Source organism: Passer domesticus, chromosome 1, assembly GCF_036417665.1.
Source record: "Passer domesticus isolate bPasDom1 chromosome 1, bPasDom1.hap1, whole genome shotgun sequence".
NCBI classification, from domain to species: domain Eukaryota; kingdom Metazoa; phylum Chordata; class Aves; order Passeriformes; family Passeridae; genus Passer; species Passer domesticus.
Window position 1 is genome coordinate 88,965,203 of NC_087474.1, and position 17,165 is coordinate 88,982,367.

Below are 17,165 nucleotides of genomic sequence, written 5' to 3' on the forward strand. Positions count from 1 at the left end.
TACTTGGTTAGTTTAAATGGGATAAAAATTATGTAGTTACTTCTTAAAAGACACAATAAACTTTATGGAATGATTTTTAAAGTTTATTTGGGGCCTGTTTATTACACTTACAAAAGTGTAATCCCTTTTTTTCCTCCTTCCTTTCTCTATTTTTAGCACTAATGTGAAAACTGCTGGCCTTAGTTCAGATGTTTGTTTTGCGGTGTCCCTTAAGCAGCCAAAGCCAATCTGTTTTGAGGAGACTTTTCTAAGATACTTAATCTGGTTAATGGACAAATTATGTCTGGGAAATTCCACAGTGTGAGCTGAACGTGGCAGTATCCTGACGGTGACACTGCTAATAGGTTTGACAGTGCAGTGAGAGTTTGCAAGCAACACTCCAGACCATGCATCGTATTGCACTTCAATCTTTTAAGAAGAAAACCTGAGGAAAGGCAATCTAAGATACTGACAGGTGAGGCAAGGCTGTTCTTTTAGTTCTGGGGACTTGAATATTGGGGCAGACATTTTGTTTGGTGGTGAGCTCCTATTGTTTGGGCTGATGATGCCAAAGTAGCATATCCGTAGGGCTTTTTTCAGGCATCCAGAGTTTGATATCAGTTGAAAGATGTCATGTGTAATTATTCAATTCACTGAAGGCATTATTTCTTTCTGTATCTCTACAAATAGTCCTGAGTCAGAGAGAATAATGTAGTAAGAATGGAAAAAGTGTGAAAACAGAAATGAGTTTTAATTCTGAGCTTTCATTAGTTAATCTTTCATTCTAGTATTTCGGGAAAGAAAAAATGGATGCATTTGTGTTTGTGTGTATGTAAAATATATACAGGTGAGAATCCTGTGTTTAGAAAAACCCTAAACCCAGTTAAAAAGAATTCACTGGAGACTGTGTCCTGATGCTAGTGACTGCAGGTCTTTGGTGTGCTAGGGGCCCAAGCTGATGTACCAAGGTGTGCATTAGCTGGAGCTGCCATATGGCCTGTCATGTCTTACTGGTTAATTTAACCATCTGTCATGTCTTAACAACTTGTATTCACTTTCAGTCGTCAGGTTAGAAGGGTTTTCTTCTCTTTGGTACAGTAATTTTCATCATACAGTGCTGTTACATTTCCTTTATCTGAGTTCTATTAGTTTTATTTATAGTCATATTACTTGTTGATCATACTTTCCTTTTCCAATGTTATGATTTGAAGATGCCTACATTCAGGCAGGCATTTTGGAGATGTTTCTGCTTAAATTTCTGGCACAAAACAAAGTCAGTATCAAAACTTGAGCTGTGAATGTTTGACTCCACTTCTCCTCCTGTTCACTTCTAATTCTGCACTTGTGTTCACATCAATTTCTTTACTATGTAAATTAAGATAAGTTAGTGTCTGTAAAACAGGTTTCATAACATATGAGTTCAGAGTAAAAATCCCACTGTTCATATGCTCTTTGTCACATGTTGCATTTTCAGAATTGCAGTGAAGCTATGACCTGATCTACTGTATATATATATTTATTTAATAAGTAGCATTATTATTATTATGCTACTGTATATTTAATAGTAGCATTTCAGGACAAGCATCTAAGAGAAACTTACATCAAAAAGGGTTTTCAGTCATGATGTGCTATTTAAATCAAAAAGTTCTTTCAGTCCTCTGAAAAGCATGCAACATATCAAAGCCACAAAATTCCTATGATTCTCTTTCAGATTCTGTGCCTGCAGGCTCTTATCTCAATGATGAGCTTATTGAAATGTTACCATAGTCTGGGGTTGGTTGTTGTTTATTTGTAGGGTTTTTTTAAACTTGTAGTGTAAGCAACATTGTCATTATATTTAAAGTTAAGAATTTATGCACCCAGCTCTGGATCTTTAATCTTCCTTGTCGGAAAGATGCATCTTCTTAAGTGCAAAGTGTTGTAGTGTGTTCAGTCTGATTTTGGTATTTAGAGCCTCAAGTAGCCAGAGGTCTGCTGTGTGTTGGAAGGTGTGGGCTTGCAACAATGTTTAATTAATTTAATTAAGTTGTTAACATGTAACTGATAAGGGGTAATACAATGGTTATTGATCTTCAGCTCCTGTGTGACTAATGATGTTCCTGTGTCATATACATAAGGAAATTGTTTAACAGGACTCTTGATCAATGTGTTTAATGATCAAGGATTTTTGAATGAGGGCTGATTGGTATATCTGGTCAAATCTGAATGGGTTTTTTTAACATCGAGATTATTACTTGCATATTTTGCGTTTCCAGGGAGCTCTTAAATCCTGGACTGGAGGACAGTACTGTATGCTCTTACTATCAGAGATGTTTAGAGAGTATCATGACTTTGTAGGGCTTCTTCTTAAAGCTGGAGCAAGGCAGGATGTCAGGTTATAAAGCCTTTCAAAAGGAGCACAAATAAAAACTGTCCAAGATTTATTAGAGCTTATGCGATGCCCATGATCCATTAATTTCAGTAATTTTAGCGTCTTTAGTTTCTTGCAATGGCAAATGCCAATATATTGGTTTCCTTTATTGACCTAAACTGTCAGATCAGCAGTGTCACTCAAACGTGTCTGTTGTATTTATTTTCTTGACAGCCTGCACCAGCTATGAAGAGCAATTAGGGATTATTTGGTGTATTTCTCTCATGTTACACTTGTCTGATTACAGTATTTATCTTCCTGTGGGAAGTGAGACTTTGTCAAAAAAGAGCATTTCCTAGGAAACAACTATTTCCCTATGCTGCTGAGGAATGTATCTAACAAACGTGGAAAAATTTAGCTAGTAGGGTGGGCATTTTTCAAGTGTAAAGAGTGGAGATCAACTTTTTTATCCAATTCGGTAGGACTGCACTTTTCATGTGTTCTTTCTGTTGCCCTTCTTGAATGTGGGAAGAGAGGAAATGTACACATGTAGGAATGTATATTTTCATCTGGAGAGTTCTAGGTTATCCTCGTTGCCCTAATCCAGTTCACCTGGCTGGGGGCTCATGTGATACCCCGATGGAACTTGGCCACAGATGACTTCTAAAAGCTCCACAGTGATGCAGAAGATAGGATGTTCCACTTGCTTTCAGGTTTCAGTCTTGGGGGCTTCAGAAGACAGAGAAGACTCTCCTTACTGTATGCTTTTGTTCATATGGTTATTCAGTTTCTGTTCTAAAAAAATACTTAACTTTCTTTTTTCTTAATTTGGTGCCTTTCGCAGCTATTTTATAGTCTTCTATTTATCTTCTGCTGTGATGCATCTCTGGCAATGCAATCAAATAATTTCTCAGTCTTCTGTGAAACAAGATTGGACTATTAGAATAATTGATTAATAGATGGTTTCTTGAACCCCTAAATAATGGTTTAGTTCTTCTCAGTGGTTTTGGATTGGTTTGGTTGCTTTGGGCTTTTTAAATTAATCTACTACCCCACTTTTTGACCACCATGATCATGAGAGTTCTGGCTATGCTCTGGTGCTGAATACATATCAGTAAATAAAGACGAGCAGGACCAAAAGTTTAATAATGAGTTTTCTTTGAACTTGAGCACAGACCTGTCTGTGAATAGGCTTGATGCCTGATTAGCTCTCTGACAGAAAAATAGCTTTGCTGTTAGGGTGGGCTGACCAGGGAGTAGTAGGGCTGAGTCCATTTTCAGAATATGTAGGAGAAAGGCATGTGGCTTTGATACACATCACTGCCTTGATTTCAGGCAACACAGAGAGGTGCAGTGTTAGTGGGGTGAAGGGCTGGCAGCTGGGTAAGAAGGTTTGGTGAGTGCAGTCCGGGGGGAGCCATGCATTCAAGATGCCTCCACGTTTAGGGAAATCACTTTTGATGGCACTGAGCTTCCTTCATGCGAGACTGCTCATGGGCCTTGCTGATCTTATCTTCTGTTGCTTCCTAGTAATATATTGGTTGCTGCATGTTCATTCTGACCTGGTTGCTTTTCCAGCCTCTGTGAGTTCAAACTGCTTTAATGCAAGAGTTTTTGAAGGCAGTGATACAGATCAGCTTGCAGCTTTGAATAGGAGAGGATGTAGCTGTTGGCTGCTAACCCAGGATACAGGCAGGAGACCCATTACCCCTCTCCTTCTCAGTGATATCAGTTCTTTGAGTTCATGCTCTTTGTTTTGATCAGTTATCTCAGCTGTCTCTCCAGTGCCTTCCAAAGCAGCAGAATGTGGTGGAGGGTTGAGTGTGTAAATGAGGAGGGATTCAGTTGTCTGAAATCCCCAAGTTATCTGTGTGACCTTTCCTGGATATAACTCTTGGTTTAACAACTAATAATTTGTTTATTTTAATATTTAAATGAAATATGCAATAAAAAACTGTTGCACCTCAGTTGAGACTAGAATAAATGAACACATAGAAAAACTTCTAGGAGCAACTGAAAAGAATTTTTAACTTAAATCAGCTTGCTGTTCTAGTTTTTTAAATACCAACTTAATAGAAACATTAAAAAGTATGATAGCATTACATCTTTTTATAAATATTTTGATTTATTGTCTTTTTAGCTAGATTTAAGAACCTTGAAGGGTAATAGTATTTTGTGTTTAAATATTGACACCTGATAATTTGGAAATAGTGTAGTAAAATTCCATATAGAACAGTATCATTTTTGCTTAAAACTTAAGGTGTTTAAGAGACATGATCTTAAAATTACCTAATTTCTGAGGTTTGAGAGTAGTTTAATTTCTAAAATGAAAATATTTTAATTACCTGTTGAAATCTTAATTTTCTTGAAATGTTAGAAGGATAGTAACAGTTAGTCCCTGATAGGGTTTTAACTCTTGAACTTCTTGAGGGAGATGTTCAGTCATAATGCTCTTACTCGGATGCGTTGAAGTTGTCTTTAGATTGCCACTTAACTGTTTTCAGCCAAATCAGGTTGGTTAAATGTTTTGGTCAAGAAGTTTCTCTGGTTATACATGTGCTTACTGTTTGGTACAGTAGTGTTAAAGTCTTAATTACATGTATAATTTGGCAGTAAATCTCTGTTCAATATTAGCATAATAAACTAATGTTAAGCTTCTATTTAGACTAGTATCAGCACTTGCAAATGCAGAAGTATTGGTAGAGTATGAAGGATGTTAATTAAGCCCACCTCACCAAAAGATTACAGTTACAGATAACAGTTTGGAAACATGCTGATACCTGAATTATACTGCTACTGAGTTCAGTGGGAAAAGTCTTTTGGCTTACAGGAAGCTGAGTTAGGAAGAAAATCTGTGGTTTGAAAACCACTGTTAACTTGTATGTGGGCAAAAGAATTGTAGTGCTTCTAAAATATGTTATAATTCTTTATTCTGTAGCAAGTCTGATTTGTTAATACACTGTTAAATGTCTGAAATGTTCTCCAAAATTTTTCTGTATTTTTCCCTCTGATACAGAATGAGCCAAATATGCATTGAAATTTGGACATAATCACAACAGGCAGTTTTTCAGGCCACTCTGAAGGATACTAGACCTTGGTGGGAGCAGTTCAGCTGTTCTGAAAATCAGTCTCGAGGGTGCAGGGCTAAAGAGCACTTTGAAAATGTAGACCATGAAGAATTTAATTCTCTAATAGTAATATCTACTTTCTGGATAATTGCTGTTGTTAGAGATAAAATATTTGGGATTCTTGGCAGACTTTCTAGTAAGGGGAGCAACAGAATTACTTTCAGCAGTGTGCTAATGGCAAGTCAGACTGAAAAATGTTTGAAGGGAAAAAATATGCAAATAGGGCATTCCACTAAAAACATGCACAAAAGTTGAAAAATTCAGAAGAAAACACATATATGGCAAAAGCTGATTAGAAGAAGGAAAGGGAAAAAATTACTCTTTTCTCCAGACAATTTGTATTAAAGTTTAAGTAATGTTGTGTCAGTGTATATTCCTATGCTGTGTTCCAATTGCACCTTACTTTATATCTATTCTTTGCATTTGAAAAGTATTTAGTGTCTGTTTATGCAACAAAACTACTGCAAACACAATGATTGTGGCAGAGGCTCTCAGCAGGAATGGCTACACCCATGGTCTGAGCAGTACAAGCTCAGCCAGTGGAACATCACCTACATCCAGGATTTCAACCTCACAGAACTAGCAGCAAGGATCAGAATAATTGTATCTTTGATTCCTTTTCTAAACACTTAAAAGTAGCATGTTAGCACTTTGTGTATATATCTGGCATTTGCAAAGTGTCACTTGCATACTTATTGCCTTCTTTACTTTATTCTTACCTTCAAAATGTGTAGTGTTTGTGTGGCATCCCCATGACTCTTCTTGCCAATCTTGATAACAGACCACAGAGCTGAAGTATATGAGTGGCAAAAGGATTGAAGTGACAACTTCTATCACAGCTGGAAATATACAAGTCTTATTTTTAAATGTTCTAATATAATCTGTTTTTAATAGTAGAAAAAGAAGATGTTTTAATAAAATTGTGTTTGACCTTGTTATTTACAAAAAAAAAAAAATAAGCTGTGTCCTTAAAATGTTTTTTTTTCAGGAGGCGTGTTTAATTTATTCATTCTCAGAGGATATTTAAGTTTTAGAGTCTTAGCAACTTGATTTTTTTTCAAAGTGTTGAAGACAAAATGTTGATAAGGCGCAACCATTCTATTGCAATTTTGGGAAGCATTTGAAAGATCAGCCTTCATGTAAATCTACATCCATTCATCAGCTACAGCGTATTTCATTTGTAGATCTTCAGATATAGGCAAAACATGTGAAACTTGTTCTGACTGCTGCTGCTTTTTTCTCCCCAACCCTCCTACCTCCCCCAGTCCTGGACCCGTTTAGTTGAGGATATTCCTGGGTTGTACAGCTTTTGCCTTTTCTTGTTTGTTTGGTTTTGTTTTTTTGGGGGGGGGAGAGTTCGTGTTTGGGACTTTTTTTATTTGCGGGGGGGGAGTTGGGGTTTTGTGGTTTTTTTGTTTGCTTTTTGGGGGTTTTTTGGGTTTTTTGAGAGGAGGTGGTGAGTTCTTTGATCTCTGTTTAAGAAGACATGATAATCATGATATCTATCTCACCAAAATATGTAGTTTCCTTGGAAGAAATGGGATTTTTTTGTGTAGATGCAGGCAGCTGGATGATGCAGCTAAAGGGGTTAAGTGGAGCTGTAGCTGCCCTTGTTTGCAATTTTATTTACATGTTGAAAATACTTACTACTTAGTTTTGTTTGGAGGTTATTTTTTTGTGTGTTTAAGTGGTATTTTCAAGTAAAATTTTAATAGTCAGATCCACTGTCTGTCTCTTGTTTTCTCCCTCTTAAACATCTCTTATAAATCTGTTTGCAGCTGGGTCTCGGGCATCTTACAGCAGCCAGCACAGCCACCTTGGCTCCGAGTTAAGGGCACTGCAGTCTCCAGAACACCATATAGATCCTATTTACGAAGACAGAGTTTATCAGAAGCCCCCTATGAGGAGTCTCAGCCAGAGTCAGGGGGACCCTCTGCAACCAGCACACACAGGCACATATCGCACTAGTACAGGTAGGTGGGTGTAACCTGCATGATTGTCTTTCTATGAGATGTGTAACTTACTCTCTGCTACTAACTCTTCTTTTCTTCCTGATGTGCTTAACCAAAATTAACCAAATGTATTCTGTGCATGCCAGTCAGATAAAATACCTTTTGCAGATGGCAGCTATCAATAGAACCCCAGATACGTGCACAAAAGGGAGAAATACTTAATGTTGTGCTACACGTACAGGAGGTTAAGCTAATTTGGGGAGGGAGCTTACTCATAAAGAGAGAGAAAATACTTCTGCTAATCTAGTGTATTGTCTTGGAGACAGATCTGTTGTCTCTGAAGAAATTGCTAGGATTTTTTTTTTTTGCTTGCAAAGGTATTTTTTGTGTTGCAAATGGACTTCAAAGTTCCTGCCACATAACGCTAAGTGATTGTTCACTTGCTTTCAAAGTAAATCATAAGTAAATTTTCTTCCTCTGTCCCACAGAGGTATGCTTTGTTGTAGGTACACAGACATAAAAGTGAACAGTAACATAGGGAAAAGCTGTTAGCATCACTGGTTTATTCATAAATAATAATGATTTTCCCTAAAATGCATTGGTGTACAAGTCCTACTTGCAGAATGTCCTCTCAACCAAATGAAATACAGCTGTATGTTGGAACCCACAAATAGATGAAAAATCAACAGGGATATTTATGGTATTTAATGCACAAAATAATTAGAGTATATAAATGCTACAGCCAAAATAGCCTAAAGCAGATGTAGAAGAAACTTGCCTTAGGAATTGTAAGTATTTCTGGTGTTTCATCTTTGCTATGTTGATGAAAGAGGGAAGATTATGTCCATTTTCAGATCACTCCTATTTTCATCAAGGAAAAGTTAAGTGCACTTTTCAGAGCAAGATACTTTGCTTTCTTTTTAAAACGATTTTTTAAAACTTATTTAAAAAACCCATTTTTCCAAGGGAAAAGCTGCCAGTTTTTGCGTGTCCTACCTCCTTATGCAAGTTTGGGTGTTCAGAGTACATGAGGAAATCTTAAAAAGGAAATTTAGCCAGAGAATTATCTAGTAAAATACCTGTAATGGCTTTAGGCTTTTTTGAAGAGCACTGTTGCACCATTTCCCTCCTGTTAAAGAAACTATCACAGTCTCATGTTTTGTATGGAGTCACACATGGATATGAGGAAAAATTACTATTCTTTGCATGAAAGGGAGAAAAACGTCTGCTTACATTAGTGAGGTGTGGAGGCAGTGGTAGTGATTGAAACCACTATTTCTATTGAACTTTAAGCCTTCTGTTCCACCTGTGGCTGCCTCATATTGCCTATGTGATGCTCTCTTTCCCAGACATGGCCTGAAGAGAGTTTCTTGTTTTGCTTGCAAAATATCCCTTTGGTTGTCTGTGTTGAAGTAGCAGGCTGTCCTCTGTCTGTACTGTTCACAGCACCTTGGTAAGGAGGGAAACATAGTCAACACAGATAACAATAACAGTGAATTAAACTGGGACACGAGATGTTGGTTACACATGGAGATGGGTTTTCAAAAGGAAAGAATAAAAAAAACCCAAAAACCCACAGTCATATGGGTAGCAGAAAGATGCCCTGTGAAGGTGAGTTTTGTTTTGCCACTTGGGATGTGGATCTGAGCATTGCTTCAGGCTCACTCTGAAGAAAGACCCCATCAGTCCAGCTTTGTGTTGGGTTGATCCTCCCATGCCTCCCACCCTGCACCCCTATCATCAGGGTCAGGGGAAATGAAAGCAGATGGATGTGTGCCAGTCTGATCTGATCACTCTCTTGCTCTGTTGGTAGCTGTCAGCCTTTCACACAGCCATGCTGAAGAGCTGTCAGTGCTCAGAGGGAATTTTGAGCTGGATTGGATCAGCTCTTAGACTCCTGCCTCTAGCACAAATACCAATAGGAATATATCCTTTCTGATGGAGACCATACATTTTTTTTTTTTCAAATTAACAGAAAGGAGGGAAAGCAGTTCAAGTTTGCAAGTATTTTTTTCCTTTTATTGGGTTTTATTAAGTGTTGATTTTTCCTTTTTAATTTTAGGACTAGATTCCTCTTTGGTGTAGGATATGAGGGATGTAGGGTGTACTCCATGAAGATACGTGCCAAGGATTCATGGCCTGTATATTCTGTGTGTGTGAGTCATGGCAGAGTGGGGAGCTTTAAGACTTCAGAACCCTCCTTCGTACGCCATAGTTCGCACCCTTTGTGTATGACAAAAAATAGCTTTAATCATGAAAATAATGCATGCTTTTCCACATCTGACCGAAAGAAAAGTGAAGACAAACTTAAAGATGTTGTCCAAAGGATTCTTTTCTCTGCAGCTGACACTGCCCATTGGAAATAAAAATTAAGTTAGTTATACTTGCAAGCCATTTAATTGTTTTTTTTGGTGGGGTTTCTTTTTTGGTTGGTTTTGGTTTGTTGGTTTTTTTTTTAGTTTTGTTGTACTTTGTGGGATTTGAGGGGATTTTCATGGGGTTTTTGTTTGGTTTGTTTGTTTGATTTTAAAGAACATAATTCCTGAATTTTAAAATTTCACTTACTTTCTAAAAGTAACCAAGAATGGTTACGTACTATAGACATCACCTCTTTCTATTTTATGAGCCCTTAAATACATATTACATTCAAGAATGTTTGCACAACTGAGGATAAAGCCCTCTCAAGAATTTTTTGTCTTCTAGGTGAATGAATATTCAGTAAGCAAAATTCAATAAGCTAAAATTTCTCTATGGGGTGAACTAAATCAAGTTTGTTCTATATACTCATTGTTTTTTGGGTGATGTTTTGGTTCTTAACTTTAGTATTTTCTTTGTATTTCACTTGAGAATGAAATGCATGGTGATAGTTCTGCACTACATACTGCAGAAGGTACAAAACATGTCTGAACATCTCTCCTAATAGCTTTAAAGAGGATTAATTCTTTATAGATATAATCACTGAAGGGTTTGTATAGGAAGGGAACTTAAATATCATCACATTCTGTCTTCCCTGTCACTAGTGAAACCTTTCACTTGATCAGGTTGTTCAGAGCTTCATCCAGCCTGGTCTTGAGCATTTCCAGGGATGGGAGTCCACAGTTTCTGTGGGCAACCTGTTCCAGTGCCTCACCACCCTCACAGTAAAGAGTTTCTTCCTTACTTACCCTCCTTTAGTTTATAGTCTATTCCCCCTTGTCCTATCACTTAGTGCTCTTGTGAAAAGCCACTCTCCAACTCTTGTAGGCCCTTTTCAGATACTGAAGGAGGCTCTAAAGTGTCCCTGGAGCCTTCTCTTCTCCAGGCTGGACAGCCCCAACTCTCTCAGCCTGTCCTCTCTGGAGAGGTGCTCCAGCCCTCTGATCGTCTTGGTGGCCTCCTCTGGACTCACTCCAACAGGTCCCTGTCCTTCCTGTGCTGGGACCCCAGAGCTGGCTGCAGCACTGCAGGTAGGGTCTCACCAGAGGACAGGGGCAGAATCTCCTCCCTGGTCTTCCTCGCCACACTGCTTTGGATGCTACCCTGGCCATGGTTGGATTTCTGGACTGCAAGCACAAATTGCCACATCATGTTGAGCTTTTCATCCACAAACACTCCCAGGTCTGTCTCCCCAGGTCTAGTCTTGTTCCATTCTCCAGCCAGCCTGTACCTGTGGTGTAAATTATAACTGGGTGTGTTACTGTCATGCTGTCTAAGCTAAAAATAATGTTTCAAATTTGACAGCAGTAGCTGTAAAAGCTCTTTTGGTTGTTTAGCTTTTACTTAACAATCCCTTTTGCTCTTCAAAGGGTAATGCCTTCTCTCATATAAAAAGTACCAGCCCAAACTTTTGCACTAAAAGCAATAAGTGTGAAATTTTCCTTTTGAAATGGGAAGCCTCAAAGGATGTGCTTGGAGGGAGTACTCAGACACAATACAAAAAGCAAATTAATTTATTTACTGAATAGCAACCTATAGCTTGAATTTGTAACTCAACTAAATAACACTAATAATTTTTGTTCAGGCAGGTTCGTTACTGATTTTCCTCATAAACCTAAAGGTTTTGAATTATTCATATAGTAGAGATAAGCTTATTTGATGGGATGTTTACGTGAACGCTGATGGAATTTGAAGAGGGCTGTTAATTAAGAGGGAGGAAGGGTTGCCTTTCAGCCAGAGTGGCATGTGGAATCAGTGATTGTTTGCTTATTTGCAGAATTAGAATTTTGAACTAGAGGTTTATTCTGTAGTTATTGACATGTAATCCACGTCAAACATGAAATCAGGCAAAACAGGCAAAATCACACTATTTTGCAAGCCTGGGATTTCTGTAGCTGCCTTGAGGACAAAGCATCCTTACTGTTCTGGTTGTGGGCTGTCAGTGCTTTGCTGCAGCTCAGGAGCACAGCTTTGGCAGATCTCGGGACTGTGTGAACAGTTGTCGTCACTCTCCAGAGGCTGGCATCACTGTCTGGAAGCTCATGCTTCTGTTGTGGTCCCTCAGAGAAACAGTTGAGCCCTTTTCTGTATAAAGGATGCAATTTCCAGATAAAGTTTGTAAGAGCCTTGAAAGAGTACTATCCCCCTTGGTCTGGGAGGGAGGGATGAGGAATGGGAGAGCTGTGCTTGTTCTGAACTCTCTACAAAGAGCGACTTTATCAGATGAAGTAAGTGTAGCTGTGTAAGAGCCCTAGTGTTGCTGGTGAACTGTGAGCATTTAGATCTTAAAACCTGCAGAGATCTTAAACCATGCTTTAAGAGCACTCACTGGTTTCAGGGGCTGCAGGCAAATACTTTTGACCCCAACCTTACAAAAGTGACAAGGATGCACTGGAGGAGTGAACCTGTACTCCTCAGCTCTGTGTAGGGTGTGTGCATCTCGCTGGCATCAGGACAATCCTGGCAGCCTGGATGAAAGCTTAGGGATGGTCTCGGGATGCACAGCCTGAGAATGGTGTCTGTCTCAGTCACCAGAAGGTCACCATGGGGAAGGTGTTGTGACACAGTTCAGTCATAGTTGAATGGACTTCTAAGTCCAGCAGCTTCGTGTGGTTACACGACCACTTGGTGCTCATTGGAGTGCTGGGTGCACAGAGCTGAGCTGCCTCCTTGATGAAGACAGGGCATGCAAGGTACTGCACAGACCATTCTGAGAGCATTAGGAGAATGAGGAGTCTGTGACTGATCTGCTGAAACTGAAGAGAAGCCTGAAAGGAAGGATTTATTGAGAGGAGGTTGGCTTCTAGAAGGGTAAGCAGTAAAAGTTTGCGTTGTCTCTGAAGAGTCGCTTAGGGTGGGATCTGCAGGGCTCGTCAGGCACGCGCCTGCAATGGGTTACCTATTGGGGACTGTGTTTGTGGCAGGTGCACACTGCAGCACTTCTGTGCTACCCTCAGAGCTGCCCAATGTCCCTGTGTGTGCAGGCAGTTGCCAGGCTGCCCTCAGGCTTCTCTGATGGCCTCCATTCCTTCAGGCCAGGCCAGGAGATTCCTCCCACTGAGGCTTGAGTGCTTCCACCAGTGTACCAGCACCTCTGAAGATGTCTGTTTCGCAAAGCTGTGCTGCCACGGGCTGCACCACTTCCTGGGCATCATGGCACAGAGTACCAATCCAAAAGAAGAGGCCTGTGGAATTTGTGATGGCAGGTGCAAAGCAGAAATATGTCTGTTTGCAAGCTGGGTTTCTGTGTGGAGGAAGAATGCTGACTGGAGAGCGGTTATCAGCCAAGGCAGCTGCTTTTCAAAGGAAAGAGTTATCTGTTGCACCTGGCCATTTGCCAGTGGCAGGGAAAAACACAATATTTCATTGTCCTGTGATGCAGCTCCGGAAAAACTGCCGAAGGTGAGAATTGCCATTGTGTATCTGGACAGATGCTCTTGTCCTCTTCTCTGCCTTCCATTCCACTCCTGCCTCGTACTTCATTTGGTGAAGGAAGTGTCTGCACCAAGGGATGCTTTAGCTCAAGTGCTGCTTGTAGTAATTTTGCATTTCCCCTGTAAAAGTGTGATTTAGTAGGGTAGAAGCAGTGTTTGTTTCTGGAGTCCAATCTTTCTTCATGGACTAGATACTGCTGGAGGTATGGGAAGAGGAGCCAAGTGGCAGTGGCAGCATTTGCTGCTTCCTGCCTGCTGCGCTTGGCCTGGGCTTCTGTTGTTCTGAATTTTAAGCAGTGTCCAAGAAGAAGGTGTACAAGAACACCTAGTCCTTCTTTTGTCACTGGGCTGATGGCTTTCTTACAGCATGACTGAGCTGCCTCCTTGTTCTGTCTGATGAGGTGTCTGTGGTGAGGATCATGTCTCTATTCATGACCTGAAAAAGTAGAGAGGGAGAAGCCAAATGCCCATTTTTTTTCTGCCCCGGGAACAGCCCATACAAAACAAATTTTACTCTTTGATTTGTTTTTGGGTTTTTTTGTAGGTAGGGGACATTGCTAGTTTTGGTTCTTGGCGGTGTTCAAATGGCTCTGACCTCCTCCTCTTTGCACAAGTGGGGCAGTCCAGGTTCTCAGAGCCAGGTTCATGTGTCATTTCCTCCTGCTCCCTGTATCAAAGGCCTGACCTCTTCAAACTTCCATCTCACTGACCTGGTAGACAGAAGTCTGGCACTGTGGAGTGGCTTCTGGAAAGCTGCACTGGCCACCAACTCCTCTGCCCTGCCCTCCCTCTGCAGCTGGCCTGGTGGGGCAGAGACCTTGCCTTGTCCTGGGAGGGAGTGACTCTGCTGCCCGATGGCCCTGCCTTGCCAGCAAGGGAGCCAGAGGTCTGTGGGAGCAGTAATTGCCGAGTAGGTCCAAGGAATTTTTTTTAACAGATTTTTACAGCAAGGATGGAGGAGGGTGTTGCATGGGCTTGTTAATGCTCCTTTGATATACCCAAGGGGTTCAATTGCTGCATGTTTTTTATGCTGGTCCAGCTTAGCCTTTCTTTGGTTCTCAACATTTTGTCATGTCTCTTACCTCCTTTGTTGTCCTGTACAAAAGGAGAATGAGGCTACAAAGGATGCATGACATGAGCCAAAGTACATCATCTTCACAAGACCATAAATATTTGACTTGGTATGTAATAAACTAGTGAATGTCTTTGAAATTTTTAGAAGTCATTATTTCAATGTGTATTTTCTACATATTATGAAGCAATTTTCCAATACTCAAAAAATTGACATATGAAAAAATTAGATGTCTGAATCCTTTGGAGTGATTTACTCTTCTTTCAGGAACAGTTAAGCTACTTTATTGTAGTTATGTTTTATCACAAACGGATTGTGCTTTTCTGTGCACTTTTCGAGATAAATTGTTCTTGAACCATTTTTAAGGTTTTGAAATTTGTTGGGATTTTTTAATGGTTATGAAATAGTTTAAAACAGAATGATAGAGCAATGTAGTTCTTTTGGAGGGGGGCACCCCAGGGTGTCTCCGGAGGGCCCCCTAGGCTGAGTTGGGTCATGTGCAGCCTCTCATCCACCCCCAGGTCCTTCTGGGCAGGGCTGCTCCTAATCCTTTCATCCCCCAGCCTGTATTGATACCACAGGTTTTCTGCACCTTTCAGATGATATGTGAAACAAATACGAGGGGGGTTTTTTAAACTTACTTGGAGATATATATTTTTGATGGTCCCTTGATAACTTACTTGTTATTAGCTGTTTCAAATCACTGAAGCTGTCTTATGATTTAAACATGCTGAAGAAAATTTTAAAAATTAACACAGCATGAAATAAAATGAGACTATGTAAAATGACACTGAGGGATTGCAATTTTAATGTCATGATGAATTACATACAGAGGGCTTAGTTCAGCTTTCTGCACCTGTAAGGTGTGCAAACATAACTTCAGCTTTGGGAATCAGAAGTCTGACCCTTGCATATCACCAGTGGCAGTTTTCAAAGGGCATTTTATATCCCAGTTAATGGACAGTTATCCTTTCTTGGGTTAAGTATTGCTTTTCAGCAGGTAACTGGAATTTAGTTAACCAGATGTATCACTCCTAATTCCATAGACTTCAGATTAATGAGTGAAAGGAATCTAAAGGGCTTAGAGGAGAAAAGAAATAGTGTATACAAGCAGTTAGATATTGTCAGGTTCTTACAGGGAGCACCAGCGAGTACATTGGTATAGTAATTCCAGAATGTCATCTGGCTGCTAATGAAAAGTTACCTGTTACATGCTCTTTCCTGTATTACAAATACTTGATTTAAAAGATAAAGGGAACTTTGGTTTCAAATATATATTTTTCTTTATTTGTCTCTAAAATTATCAGTTCAGGGAAAAAGGAGGAGCAACAGAAATATCAGCTTTCACTTGCCCTTTTAGATTCAACCCTTTGTTCTTCATGCTGCTTCTCAGATCTGTATTTAATTTTTCATTCTTCCTGATCTAAAAGAGTTAGACTATAAATACCAAATATTGCTTCTTTCTGCTTAGGTGGTGGCTTTTTTTCTGGCTGGGGGACAGGTTGTTTTGTTGTGTCGTAAGCTGCTGTACATGGATGTGCTGTGATGGCACAGCTGCAGATTAATTGAGGATCATGCTGATAAATCACACAGCATGGAGTTCTGGCTATAGGACATAATGTTTTCAGAGAAATTAAAAAGAAAAATTATTCCTACAACTGCATCTCTTTCAGTTTGGTAATGTTGTGATAATAGACCTATACTCCTAACTGACATCCACTTGATAACATTGTTTTGGGAGAGAGAATTATAGGAAGCAAGCAGGGAACAAATCTTCAGTGCAAAGTAAATTGAGCAGAAAATACCTTAGTAATCTGCATAAAGAATAACAAATCACCTCAAAGCAATACAAAGTCATAATCCCATTTCATTTGTCAGATCCAGGTTTGCTCGTATAGTCTTACCTGTGTTATAGTCTTGCATGTGTGTTTTTAGGTGATTTTTTTTCTTCTGTTTCTTCTATTTTATTTCCTTCCTATTAAAATTTGGCAGAGGAATAACAAAATGCACTGTTTTCAACTTCTGCAGTATCCTGTGGACAGGAATGGAGAGGAAGGGGCCAGAAATTGAAACCCTTCAGAATCACCTTTGTAATCGGAAAGCAATAACCCCCTTATAGTGCAGAAGCATTTCTCCAAATAAAATAGTTGTAGTTTGGAAGTACTGAGCCCATGATTGGGTTCCATAGAGGAATTGCACCCATATGAATATAGACAAGCTTTTACCACTCAGAAGAGAAACCTTTTAGAATGGTTAGTATCCATGACTTCTTTCCTGTGTCCCATGAGGAGGATACCTCCAGAGGCTTGTATTTTATTCCACATATTTTCTAATTCTTCTGTTCTCCTTTTTTTAGTAGAAGAATGACTTGTAACATGTCTGAGCATTTCTCAGGTGCACCTTGACTTTTGCCACCTTTTGAGGCAGAGTTGTGATTGTAAAATATTGCTCAGGGGAGTACATACTCTGTAAATCTCATCTGCCGCTACTGAGAAAATAGTGTTTGTGCCAGAAACTGTAGGTGTATTTGTCATCTATTTACTGTACAGGTGTAGTCCCTGTTTAAAGATTCATCACATTAGATTTAAATGATGCAGGACATCCATTCTCATTTATATACTTCAGTGTTGCATAGAAATGCAAGGTTGTCATTCATGAAATAAAAATTCAATTCAAACACCTTTCATAAATCTTGTTCTTGTAAATCTTTGCTGAATGAAAACACTGCTGTGCCTCAGGTAACTACCCAGTCATATCTTTAAGATGACTAAAATCTTTCGTTAGAGGATCATTCCTTCTGCAGTATTACATTTAAAGGCACTTGTAAAAATCACC

At 39.5% G+C, this 17,165-nt stretch overlaps 1 protein-coding gene across 7 annotated transcripts in view; it reads left to right on the forward strand.

Moving 5' to 3' along the window:
* Positions 1 to 17,165, forward strand: part of CTNND2 (catenin delta 2) — a 638,555-nt gene that overhangs the window by 382,905 nt on the left and 238,485 nt on the right. For all 7 annotated transcript variants that reach the window (XM_064428418.1, XM_064428428.1, XM_064428464.1 and 4 more), the window contains one exon: positions 7,236 to 7,430. In XM_064428418.1, coding sequence (XP_064284488.1) covers positions 7,236 to 7,430 — 195 coding nt within the window. The remainder of the gene's footprint in view (positions 1 to 7,235; positions 7,431 to 17,165) is intronic.